Here is a 13,207-nt window from a genome sequence, read left to right as displayed (position 1 = left end):
CCTGGAGTCCCAGGGTGCCTCCTGTCTTTGAGCTCACCTGTTTGCTGGGGCCTCTTCCCTGCTCTTCACTCTCTCTAAGGTCCCTGGATTTCTGCTGGGTGGCCAGCTGAACTGTGGCTGTGTGTGAGGCCATGCTGCAGCTGCAGGAGAGGTTTGGCACCAGGTGGGCAAGGCCCTGTGCTGGGGGGCCTGACATTGGAGTTGTTTTCACACCAGCCCCCCCCCCCCAAACCCCGGCCTGGTGGTGGACCCCTGCTGTCTGGAGTCCTTCCTGTTCTGTGCAAGTGTCAGTTGCAGACTCCTGGTGCTCTCCCTCATCTCTTGCTGCAGAGGCCACTGCACCCTCACCACAGAGGCACTCCTGCGGGGCGCAGGTGTGGGTGTAGTTAGAGTGGACAGGGCTCAGGGTCTGGCTCCATCTCCAGCAGCATTTTTTTTTAAGTACTTTTTTTTAAAATGCCTTTATTTTATTTGCGTATGGTGCTGAGGATAGAACCTAGTGCCTCGAACGCGTGAAGCAGGCGCTCTGCCACTGAGCCTCAACCCCAGCCCTCCAGTGGCATTTTGACATTGGACAGGCCTCTGGTCTCTGGGTGGGAGAGAGGTCTGATGTTGTGTGCCCACAGCACCTAGTGTGATCCCTGGCCCACAAAGGGTGGGCCCCCTAGGGAGTGAGAGTCATTTCTCTAGGTCTGGACATTCTGGCAGCCATTGGGAGCATAGGCCTGCCACTGACAGTGCCTTCAGATGAGGCTCTGGCCCTGAAGGGATGTGGGTGGATTGAGTGTGACCTGGCTCACCTGCCGGGGACCAGACTCTGTTTCCCGATGGGGAGAGGCAGCCATGGAGCCCAGTGAGGACTGGAGCCCAGTGAGGACCAGAGCCCAGTGAGGACCGGCCCCCACCTGGAAGCATATTGGAAGTGCTGTCTGGAGTGGAGCAACTTGGCCAGGGGATCGCCTTTTCCCAGGAAATTTAGGTTTTCTCAACAGAAGCATCTCCATGATAGTTTTTGGTCAGAGGGATTTTGAGTGGGAGCAGTGGTATCTGGGTGCTAGAGAGTAGAATGATGTCAGGCCTGGTGTCCCTGAGGATGCAAGAGGACTGCTCCTGCCCTGGAGGACCTGATGGCAGAAACCCTGAGCAGCCAGTCAACAGTGACACCTGTGACCAGAAGAGGGCGCAGTTGGTCCTACTTGGAGTGGCAAGAAGCCCTACTGCTGGGGTTGGTTTAGCACTGCAGGCTGTGCTATTGCTGTGCCCGCCTGTCCAGAGGAGGGCTGTGTGCTGAAGATGACATTGCTGGCATGGGGCCTCTGGGGCTACCAGGCAGTTTCTAGGGAGTCCTACCCACTCTATTTTGTAGCCCTCAGGGTATAGCCCCAAGGGTGGCTCTGGAAGTGGCCCCAGGGGCAGAGCACATGTGCAGTCCTGGGGTTGGGTCACTGCTGACTATGGCTGCTAGGTTTATATCTCCTGGGGTGTTTGGAAATCAAGGCTTTCATACGCTGTGGGTGCAAACCTCAGGTGGAGTCCTCTGTGCTTTAGGATACCTGGCAGTTTTCAGGGATTGGGTTATATGGCAGATCTGTTTTGGACAAGTTGATTGAGCAACTTGGATGCCAAGACTTGAGCTTGAATCCTCTGTGCCATGTCATGGGCTGTAGTCTCTTGCAAGTCATTTCACTTCTCTGGGCCTCAGTTTATGTGTCCATGAAGTGGCACCTTATGCGTGTCCCTGTGGGTTCTGTGGAGAGTAGATACCTTGGGTGTGAACTCTGTGGGGTGGTGCTGGGCTGGTGTCTGTGTTCAGTGTGTGCTGGGGTCTTGTTCTTTCCAGGAATCGTTTCCCTTCCCCAGCAGAGGCGGCTTAGGTTGCCTTAGTAGCTTGCTCGATTCTTAAGCTTCTTGAGCTTGGGAACCCTGCCAGACCCATTTTTATATTCTCTGTAGCATCTGGCACAAAATTTTGTACATGTTAAGTGATCAATAAAGATTTTAAAACATTTTCTGGGTTTTATTGCACAGCTTGTGAAAGTTGTGTTTTGCGTACATAAATCCAGTTTGCCACTAGGGGGCACAGTAAGACTTCACATCTGTGCTCACCCAAGCTTCTAGAATGTGGAAGAATCCTTGATTCAAGATAACATTTACTGAGAAATGATTTCTTTTCTCATCAGGAGAAAAACAACCCAATCCATCTGATTAATCTAAAGAACGTGCAGTGCCAGTTCTTCTCCTTCAAGTGTAGCTTTGGAATTCATAAATTTCAATTGGGCACATTACAGTGGAAAGATACTTATTTTAATATGTTCTAAATGTTCTGTGAGCTGTAAAATATGCTTATATTAGTTTTGAAAAATTTACAGCCAGAGCAATTAAGTAAAATAAAACAATGACTCATAATTCCGCACCGCTGCTCTGTTTTCTTTCCCGATGGCCCCTTCCCGCCCTCTTGAGGCGCCTGTATGGATTTTTCATGGCTGTAATCCTGGTGTGGATAGCCTTTATATACTCTTTTCATTTCCCAGTGAACTCGTTTGGCTTTACATGTTTGAACACCCACCATACGTAAAAGTAGAATTCAGACTTTGATGCCTTTTCTGAAGGCAAAGGCCAGACGTGGTGTGTTTTACTAAACAGTGAACGTTTCTTGTCTACCCTGCACAGGGTAAGCATGCAGGGTCCCCTGCCAGGCTCTGCAGATGATTCCCAACAGCACAGAGCACTTTTCCTCTTTCTGGGGACCCCATCCGTGCATAGGAACCTGAAGTTAATACACAAAGGTTTTACAATAAAATGTATGGATTAGATGGGATTTATTTTCTTTTATGAAATCATTTGCTCTAGCAGTGTTTTCAATAACAAGCTTCCGTAAAATACTTAAAAAAAAAACCTAAAACAATAACCCTTTTCAGTTACGGTCATGAATTTAATAGATGCTTTATTGTAAAGAGGCTCGGAGGATGCAACGCAGTGAAGTATGAAGGAGAAAACAGAAGACGTTGATAATCCCTACCTGCAGGCCCCTGCCTGGGCCACCAGTTCCTGCCTGTCTTCATACTGCATGGTCTGTGCAGTTTTGAAATCTGCCCCGCCCCCACCATCTTTTATAATGTTTATAAAGTGAGCTTTTCTTTCTTCTTTTTTGTACTGGTGATTGAACCCAGGGGCGCTAAATCACTGAGCCACATCCCCAGCCCTTTTTATGTTTTATTTTGAGACAGGGTCTTGTTAAGTTGCTGAGGGCTTTGCTAAGTTGCTAAGGCTGGCTTTGAACTTTCGATCCTCCTGCTTCAACCTCTTGAGCTGCTGGGATTATAGGCATGTGCCACTGTGCCCAGCTTAAGGTGAATTTTTCTATCTCGTTAAATTCTTTGGAGCTGGGGCTGTAGCTCAGTGGTAGAGTGCCTGCCCAGCATGCATAAGGCATGGGTTCTGCAATATAAACAAGCAAAGCCCCAAAGCTTCCTTCAAACATTCTAAACTTTGCTTCATCTTTTCCGTATTATTTCCTATATAATTTCCTGCTTTCAAATTTTAAAGCAACCAGTATTGCTGTGAACATGGGTAAACATAAATGTTGTCTTTTTTGCTGCCTTAATGCAGTTACAGAGGGCTTTGGTTAACACTCAGGCTTTAGTTAATAATAGCCTTCATGTGGTGAGTGCAACCTGAGTAGATCAGCAGACTTTCAGTCTCATTTTATGTTGCTGCTTGGTAGCTGTGTAACTCAGGAAAAGTACTTAGCTTCTCTGATTCCCCGGTTCCTTGCTGGTAAAATGGGGATAATGGCTACCACGTAGCATTGTTGCTGTGGATATGAGATGAGATGATCTAAACCAGTGCCTGACACAAGCCAGAGGCTCAAGAAATGTGACCTTGGCTCCCGTGTGCCTTGCTGAGTGTTCACAGGCCGGGCACAGTTTTGAGTTCCCATCACCTCTTTTCAGGGGGCTTGAGGGGCCAGGGCTCTTCTTACTCCACTTTGCAGATGAGGAGGGTGAGGCACAACGAGGTCAAGGGCACACAGCTCATACAGGATGGAGGCAAAATGGGACCCGACTCCCGACTCTGTTCTCTTGCCCTGAGAACAGAGGGCAAGAGGCATCCCTGTGCCTAAGTGGCTGCAGCGCCATCAGCTGCAAGTTCCCTGCTTCTCTCGGGAGTGTGAGGAGCAGGGCGATTTCCATGGTGGTCAGGATTTGCATTTTTTGTGGTCCTGGGGTAGGATTTGTGTTTTTATGTGTTTCAGGGTCCTCTGATTTATCACTGTTAGAATAGCTGGTTATGTTAGGTCTCTTAGGGGTACCTGTGGAAAGTGATAGATTTCACAAAGACAAGGATTCATGGACTGTGCCAGGCTGTGGGTTCCATTCAGTTCTGAGAGAGTCGTTCTTGATGGAGTTTAGGAAATGAGATTGAGCCGTGAGGTGGGGTGTGGAGGAAGGCATTGTGGAGTTTCATGCAGATGACTGGCAATTTATTCCAGGCACGAGTCGAATCTGTTGGAGATGTGAGGCGCAGCTGGAAGGAGTGGGGGCTATGTGGTGGGCGTCTGGTATTTGGGGAGTGAATGATTAACAGTGCATCGAGGGTAATTAGGTGAAGGCAGGAGAGAACGGGTGTGTGCGCACACTTATGCACAGCAGCATGCAGAAGCCCAGAGAGGGGAAGACGCTGGCCCTAGGGCACATAGCTCTGAATACTGCTCCTCTCCCTCCCCACTTTCAGAGAAAGTTGAGAGTCATCTGAATTGTCCCAGAGGTGGCTGTAGGCTGGGTGATAGCCAGGCTGTTGAGCCTCTGGGAAGAACTGTGAGCTTCTGAGCTGGAACCTTCCCGTCGTGGGAGGCGAAGTGTTTTTGACACTCTTCTCAAGTGAAAGCAGAGATGATTCTGCAGCCAACAAATGAGACATTTTCCAGTCTTCTTGCCTTACGAGCCTGTGCCTTACCAAGGCAGCCTTGGGTTGCAGGGGAGGAAGAAGCGGGCAGGGGCAGACCCAGCTTGCTCTGTTCTCTAGAACTTCCCTTCACATAGCTGGGTGGTCTGGTATACCTGGGCGGGGTGTGCGCCTGTACCTCAACAGCCACCGGAGGCCAAGGGAGAAAGCCTCTGTGCTGGGGAGAAAGCCTCAGCCAGTCTCATCCTGTTTTCATTCATTAAAGGAAGAAAAGAGCAATTTGGAAAAATGCTTTTAATGTAATTGAAAAAATGCAGATTGCAAAATTGGCACGCTCGAGAGCTGAGACAGTCTCATGAAGTGTTTCTTGCTGCTTTTAGAACTTGGACACAGAAGGCTCTTAAAGGCGCCCTTCGAGGGCCCAGTGTTGGCAAGTTCTTTTTGCTCCTTAAGAAATGATTGTTGTGGATTTAGTTTGTTTTATTATGAAATTTGGGGGGAAATGCCGAAGAAAGTCAGGTCTGAAAGGCTGAGCTGAGCCTGCATCAAGCAGGACTGTCGCCACCGCTTTGCCAGTGGCGTCTCCCGCCCTTTCCTGTGTGCACCTTCAAGTATTAATCACACCGTCAACATTTTGTTCCAGAACCTGCCCTTAGAAATGCCCCGGTGTCGTTGTCTCCGAGGATGGGGCTGCGCTGCTCCAGCCCTGGCCCTCGCTCCTGGCCTTTTGTAGCTCTAGTCTGCATTTTCTGCTGTTCTTTCTCAGGTGGCCTGGCTCTGGGATGCCTTTCCTATGAGGTTTCCTTAGAGGATAAAGGGGTTTCTGCCTCTGTCCTGCACCTGGAACACCCTGGAGCACAGGCAGGGAGGACGTAGGCAGCCCAGAGCTGCTTCGCCAGGGACCTGCCCAGGGCCTGTCTTCCTGGCCCCACACTCCCCCAGAGGAGTCCACACAGACAGCCCCACACCCCCTGCAGTGGCCAAGGCCTCTGTTCTCTGGAACTCTGATCAGTTTGGGTATTCTGGAATATTCCTGGGTTGGGCTGTGAGTTTTTTACTTTTTCTCTCTTATTTTCTATCTTTTTGCCCTTTGTGTTTAATTTTTTTCTGAGAACATCCTTTTCCAGTCTTTTCTAAAATTTGAATTTCTACTTTTTCCATTAATACTTAATTTTTAAAATATTTTTTAGTTGTAGATGGACACACAATATCTTTGTTTATTAATTTATTTTTTATGTGGTGCTGAGGATCGAACCAGTGCCTCATATATGTTAGGCAAGCGCTCTGCCACTGAGCCCCAGCCCCAGCCCCAATATTTAAGTTTTATTTTTTATTTTATTTTATATTTTTAAAGATGGGGGGGGGGAGAGAGAGAGAGAGAGAGAGAGAGAGAGAGAGAGAGAGAGAGAGAGAGAGAATTTTAATATTTTATTTTTTAGTTATCGGCGGACACAACATCTTTGTTTGTATGTGGTGCTGAGGCTCGAACCTGGGTCGCACGCATGCCAGGCGAGCGCGCTACCACTTGAGCCACATCCCCAGCCCCAATATTTAAGTTTTAAAAGTTAAAATTTAAATTCAGAAAATATTGTTCTGTCACGTTTTTATATTCCAGGAACCATTACCTATTTTCTGAATGTTCTTTTTTAAACATAGCACATCAGTTTTCATTGCCTGTTTACAGAGTCCTTCCTTAGCTGTCTGAATTCTTGGGAAGTTTTCTTCTGTCCTCTGAAATTTTCCTGCCCCTCTCCAGTTCCTGGGGCCTTGTTGGTTTGGGGTCTGAGTGCCACACAGGAGCTTTGCAGCTGCTGCTATTCAGAAAAGAGAAACCTCCAGAACTGACCTGGGGCTTGTCACAGTGAGCTCAGGGTGTTCCTCCCAGGCCCCAAGTGGGACTGCTGGTGCTTCCCCAGCTCTGTGCTGCTCCATGCCTGCTGAGGCCTTTGTCCCTGAGCTAGGAAGGGGCTCTGCTCCTCACATCCACTGTCATTTATGCGTAAAACTCACTGTGACTTCTGGCCCTCTGCGGCGACAGTTATTGCTTTTCTTTAAGTCTGCTAATTTATTTTTATTTATTTATTTATTTATTTTTTTAGAGAGAATTTTTTAATATTTATTTTTTAGTTTTTGGTGGATACAACATCTTTATTTGATTGTGGTGCTGAGAATCGAACCCAGGCCGCATGCATGCCAGGCGAGCGCGCTTGCTTGAGCCACATCCCCAGCCCAAGTCTGCTAATTTAATGGTGCCTTGTTTGGGGACCAGATGAGTTCATTTATGGACCGCTTCTTCAGACCCAGGCTGGCACTTTGCGGATGCCAGACAAACACCTGTCATCCTGGTTCCTGTCCATTAATCTCTCGCAGTCCTGTGCTTCGCTTCTCCAGGCAGTTTACATACTGACAGTATCGACCCTTTGTCATATTTCACCTCCTTCCCCTGGCCTGTGCCTTGTTTGACTGAGTTTTGGTATTAATTTTTTCCTAGCCGGGAAAACCTAACCTCTTTTGTAGTCAAGTCTATGGACTTTGCCCTTTGTAATTGTGCTGTGGCTCTGTAGTGTGGCACGTCTGTCTCCACGCGAGATCTGATAAATAGTCACCTATATTTGACCTTCATCTAGCAGTGATTAGCTTGAGCCAGTTTCAATTCTTGTCACTGGGTGCAGGGCAGGCTGTGTGCCACTGTGATGAATGTGCTCCGGGTGCCAGGGATCGATCGGCATATTAAGGAGCAGGACTGCCGTCCCCAGCAGCCCCGCTCCTGAGCTCCCCACACAGACATTGGCTACTAATGATTTAAAATGACCTTCCTATCTGGCTTAATCCACAGGGCATGGCTATGCTGTGGCTTCCCAAACTTTCCTCAAACAAGAAATATTGTTTTGACCATAAAAGAAATACGCACTCTGGAAAAGACAGGAAGGTATAAAGAGGGGGGAAAAATTGCCCATTGGCTCTTCACCTAGAGGCAATGACTGTAGGTTTTGGGTGAGCTTCCATCCCATTTTAAAAACAGGAATAATTGAATGTGGTTGAGCTCTGACTGTGTATCTAATTTTGCCCCCGCCCCCCACAGCTTGTTTTTTAATGCTGTATGATTTACCGCATTGGTTTCCAGTGTGGACTGTAAACCCCAGGGGCTCAGACCCTTTCCAAGGGTCAAGACTGTTTTCATAACAGCACCTAGAAGTGATTTGCCTTTTCAGTCCGCTGCTCTTCTGAGTGCAGGTGGAGTTTTCCAGAGGCCATAGAGCCTGTGCCCTGGCAGTGGATTAGATGCAGGCAGAGACGGGCCCAGCTGCCAGTGTTGAGCCAGACAGGGATGGAATCTGTGGAAACGCCAATAATGCCTTCTCACTGACTCCCTTCGTCTCAGAAAATCTAGTTGTTTTTATGTTTTTTTAATAAATGTTACTTGTGTTAACGTGCGGTAGGTTTGTTATTGTTACTTTTGCATAAGTTGGCAAATATTCTTAAATGTCCTTGGTTATCATTTCGGATGTGCTAGATGTCAGTAGCTGTAATACATGTAATTTGCGGCTTCTTAGTCATTTTAGACAGGGAGAAAGGGACCCAAAGCTCTGAAAACCACTGTTATTTATGTCTGTGATCCCATTTGGGGAGGGATGTAAATAACATGTTGGTAAAGACAGCATCACATTCCATCTCTGGGACAAGTGAGTGGTTTCTGCCCAAACTGTGACAAAAGCATGATCCTGGGGGTCCAAGCCTCCGTCTGTACCCCTACCCCCTCATTCCTTGCTTTGCCAACATGATCTCACTGCATTACAGGATGGTGGGTGAAAATCTCCCAGCTTCAACACACACCCAGATGTTGATTGTCCTTGCCTCACCAGCCTGTCACTGGTGGGGTCAGGCTTGGGCTCTCTACTGACACACAGCTCTGCAGCCTGCTTTCCCAGCAGCATTCTCCCCTGCCCTGCCCACTGCTGCACCGTGTCCTCCGTGTGTTTGGAGGGCCAGTGCTTTCCGCCTATTTCATGGCGCTCTACGGAGTTGATTAGCTGTAATTTACTTAGCCGCCTTTGGACACTTAGGTGGGTTCTAATTTTCGCTATTATAGATAATGCTGAAGTGGTTATCTTCATGCATGAAACCCTTTTCTGTTGGATCATTTCTTTCGGACTGATTCCCAGAAGTGGGACTGCGGGGTCAGAGGGTAGTTCATTTTCATGGGCCCAGATACTTCTCCTGTCAGATGGCTTTCCAAAAGGATTATGCCAATTTGCACTGCTACCGCAAACTATTTTGCTTAACTATCATGCCTAGAATTTTCCCTTGGAGCCCCGAGGGGGCAAAGGGCCTTATCTAAGTGAGCACGATCTATAATTATTTAGACTAACACCAAAATTGCTTTCAGAACATTTTTAACCTGCTGGGTCTAGAATTTAATTCGCAGGCACGCTAGTATTGAAAGTTTCACAAGCACAGTTCCTCCCCAGTCCTTGCAGCGTGTTTACACAGCTAACAAATGTAGGAGACCAGAGCCTTTATAAACACGAGTGGTCTCTGTCTGCACTACTTCAGGTGTTATTTTAAAAGGTACAAAAATACGAATTAAAACACATTTTTATCGTACCCTTTGGTTGGCAAAGTTGTTTGTTTTCGTCCCAGCCTCCCTTTGTGTTCCATCACCCTCATTCAGTTGTGTCCTGAATTGCACTGCCACCTCAGAACCTTGCCGTGGTGCCACAGGCTAAGCAGGACCCAGGTGGGAAGTGTCGTGAGGGAGAACTTTCCCACTCTCAGAGCCAAAACTCTGGAGAGTAGGTGGAAGGGGAGCGGAGTTGAGTGTGGCTGGAGCCTGTGTCACTGGTGAACTGGGGATGTGTGTGTCAGGCTGGGCCAGGTGGCAGCTCTCCCATGGACAGGGCCAACATGGCAGTTGTGAAGTGCTTGGAGAGCATCCTCAATGCCTTTGAGGCTGAGCGAGGAGGGGGACGTGTGAAACCACTCTGCAGATCTAAAGCCCTTACAAATGGAAAGTATTACCAAGAACTGCAAGCCCGGTTTATTCTGTAATTGCTTCCTAAGCTGCCTTCTGAGCACATGAGGCTGGCAATCCAATTTGCCTTCAGTCGCCTGGCCTCACTGATGGAACTGTCCCGTCGTGCCCGTCCAGCAGGCCTCTCGAGGCTCCTTGTGGTGTGGCTTCCTACTTTCCGGGTCAGCGGTGTGCGGTCGGCTAGTGGTGGTCGAGGTGCTGGACTTGGGGCCATTCATCTGATGAGCCTGAGTCCCCTCCTGCGAGGCTGTGTGGCCAGGAATCCCTTAGGCCTCGCTCGAAGTTGGCTGTGGTGCAAACAGAGAGGGCCTCGGAGGTGACCAGAGAGATGGCTGTGACGGCAGTGTCAAAAGGCCTGGTCTATCCATTTCTTTCTTCATTTGTTTACCGTCTTCTGACTGCCACTGAATAAATTCTGGCTGTGTACCAGGCCCCAGACTCTGAGGCACCAGATCCACTCCTCTGTGAAGAAGGTCTGTGAGGGCAGACTTCAGAACAAGAAATCTGAAGTCTGAAGACAGGCCCTCCAGGGGCCACCTGTGTTGGGACAGCTAGTCCAGAGGAGAGTGGGGTGGGTGGTGTGGGGGCAGCACCCTGTGGCACCCACTGCATGTGGAGGGAAAGGAGCCAGGAGGGCTGTCATGTGCATCTCCTGGACCTGTTACTGGCTGTAGGCCTGGATGCTCAGTGTACACAGCTGACTGCTACTTCCTGTGCTGTCACAGGACTCCTTTGCGTTTTCAGCTGGGCCAGGGGCAGTCAGTGAGGTCAGAATCCCATTTTGAGGTCTGATTCCAGCCTTGCACTTTCTAACTCTGTGGTTCAGTGTAAGTCATTTAATTCTCTAGGCCTTAGTTTCCCCAATAGAAAGTTAGGGTCAGTGATGGCACCCACCTGGGTCTTTGGAGGATTAAACAAGAGAACTTGTGGATGACCCTTAGGGGAGTACCAGGCCTGGGGCGACTACTCCCTCTGTCAGCTGACTGCCCTGCTACAACATCTTTGTGCCCATTTTACAGATGAGAAGACTGAGGACCAGAGGAGGGGCATTGAAGGACATGGAGAACCAAGCAGAGAGCTGGCCTTTGAACTCAGCCCCTCTTGCCTCTGAATTCTGGAACTGTTCTAGACACCTCCCTGCTTGGAAGCTCCAGAGGGTGGTCATGTGTCTGTGGTAAGGCTCTTCATCTTTTTGAGTCCTAATGGGCTCACCTGTAGATGATCGAGCGCTTCCTATGTTCTAGGATAGCAGGGAATGTGCTTATTCCTTTGTGGTATCTCTAGTTCCTGGGTACATAGTAGGTGGCTAGAGGATACTTGAGAATGAATGAATAATTGTGCCTGCTCCATCTCCCTGCACTGACTGCCCTGTGAGCCTCAGGGAATTGGAGACTCTCAGGCGGGCTCAGCCACACTCCCTGACTTCAGTCCCTCACTAAAGTCCACACAGGTAGCATCCCATGGCTCTGATTTGCTAACTATGACAGGTTTGCACAAGGGCCTAGGAAAACTGCACAGGGGGCTGAGTCCAAGCCATGATTGTGCCCCTCTGTTGAAATGTTTGTATTTATGCTCCCAGGTAATAGTCTTGGGCTGATGCTTGCAGCTGTGTGTTGTTTAATTATTACTTATTTATAAATCATAAATCCAGAAACGGTTTGAGGAAGCTTACCATAAAAGATACAAACACAGTAAAGCTGTTAAAATAAAACAGGCCATTAAAGCTACCCTGAAAGGAAAAGGAGCACATAAATCAAGTGCAGAGCTGACCCTTTGCCTGCCGTGCACGAGGCAGGTCCAGGGCCAGAGGCAAGGCTGCCTGAGAGAAGCCAACAGGAGTGGCCCCCATGGGGCCCTGGTCATGTGATGAGATGTGGATCTGAGGGGAGACAGGAGCAGTGTATATGGGAGTCAGCCTGGGGAGAGAGGTCCCGTTTCATCCTGCTCATCCTGCCCGCTCTGCTTTGTTCTGTGCCTCAAGTTTCTTTCCTACTGATGGCAGTGATGAAGAATTGCCATCGGGAGAAATGGGCCTGGCCTGGGAGAGAGCTTTTGTGGTCAGTCTGACCTATGTGAGCTGTAATTGTTGTAACCAGGCAGACAGCTCAAGCCCTTCACTCAGGCTGCGGCAGGGAGGGGTGTCAGGATGGGGTCTCCCCGCATGCCCTTAGTCCTGTCTACATTGACACTGCCGAGTGTGGCCTGTTCATTACTGTTTAAAAACACTCATGGAGTTTCAAGTAAAGGGAACATACTTTTTAATTATTTCCCTGCTTGTCTCCAGCAATGCTGTTGTCAAGGAAACCAAAACCTTTGAAAAGCTTTTCTCAGGTCGGGAGAGGACCCTTGTGCAGCGCTTATGCTATCTGTGGGCCTGGAGTGTGATTTGCCAACAGAGTCTGTTCTTTCAGAGGGGCTTATTTCCTTTCCTTCCCACAAACAGAACCTTCCGGCCTTTTTACAGAAGAGGGAGGGCTGTTACTAGTATTTTCTGTTTGAAAGAATTGCCTGCATTCTTGACCATAGTATTTTCTTCCTCCAGCATCTGTTGTGAGAGGGGTGCTAGGCTGACAGAGGGGCTCAGAGATGGGTGTGGTGTCACTGCTTCCCTAGGGAGGAAGCAGCAGAAGGGGGCAGGGCAAATCATGGCTGCTCTGTAGGGTGGAGATTAAGATGCTTTGGGTATGAAGAGCAGAGTCACAGAGGCTGGGGGACTTGCAAGGAGGCCACAGAGCCCTCACCCCTCCATGCCTCCCTGTGTTCTGGCCTTGAAGGAGCGACGCGCTGGGAGTCCGTGATTCACTCGGCTGCTGGAGTGCAGCTTTCACTGTAATTGTCGCCAGTGTTCCAGTAAAACTTTATGGTAGGTGAGCCCCATTGAGGGCATTGGTTTTATATGAAAAAGATAAATCATTGTTAGAAACACAGGAGTCTTACTTTCAAACGGCTTCTTGTTATTTTTCTTGTAAAACTTTAAAAAATAATTTCAGGTTTATAGAAGAGTTGTAAAAATAATACAGAGTTCCCATATGCCCTCCTCCCTCCACCCAGCTTCCGCGACGTTGACGTCTTACATAACCCTGATAGTGCTTGCCAGGCCGGGAGCAAGCATCCCTGAAGCCCTGTTAGCTCTGGACTCCTCTGCTTTCCCAGTTCTCCAACAAGGCTGTCTCCATTCAGGGTGCTGTGTTGCACATTGAAGGCTCTTGTCATTACATAACATGATTTGTTTAGGGCTTTCTGGGGAGCAACAGACTGGAGCTGGCTGAG

At 48.7% G+C, this 13,207-nt stretch overlaps 1 protein-coding gene across 4 annotated transcripts in view; it reads left to right on the top strand.

Annotated features, from left to right (window-relative positions):
* Wdr25 (WD repeat domain 25) overlaps window positions 1-13,207 on the top strand; it is a 133,760-nt gene that overhangs the window by 8,082 nt on the left and 112,471 nt on the right. For 3 of the 4 annotated variants that reach the window (XM_077109111.1, XM_077109110.1, XM_077109112.1), the window contains one exon: window positions 10,957-11,111. The exons of the other annotated variant lie outside the window; for it this stretch is intronic. In XM_077109111.1, the coding sequence (XP_076965226.1) occupies window positions 10,957-11,111 (155 nt within the window). The remainder of the gene's footprint in view (window positions 1-10,956; window positions 11,112-13,207) is intronic. 4 annotated transcript variants of the gene reach the window in all.

Source organism: Callospermophilus lateralis, chromosome 3 (genome assembly GCF_048772815.1).
Source record: "Callospermophilus lateralis isolate mCalLat2 chromosome 3, mCalLat2.hap1, whole genome shotgun sequence".
NCBI lineage: Eukaryota > Metazoa > Chordata > Mammalia > Rodentia > Sciuridae > Callospermophilus > Callospermophilus lateralis.
Note: the sequence above shows the minus strand (reverse complement) of the source record. Positions and strands in the feature narration are given on the sequence as shown.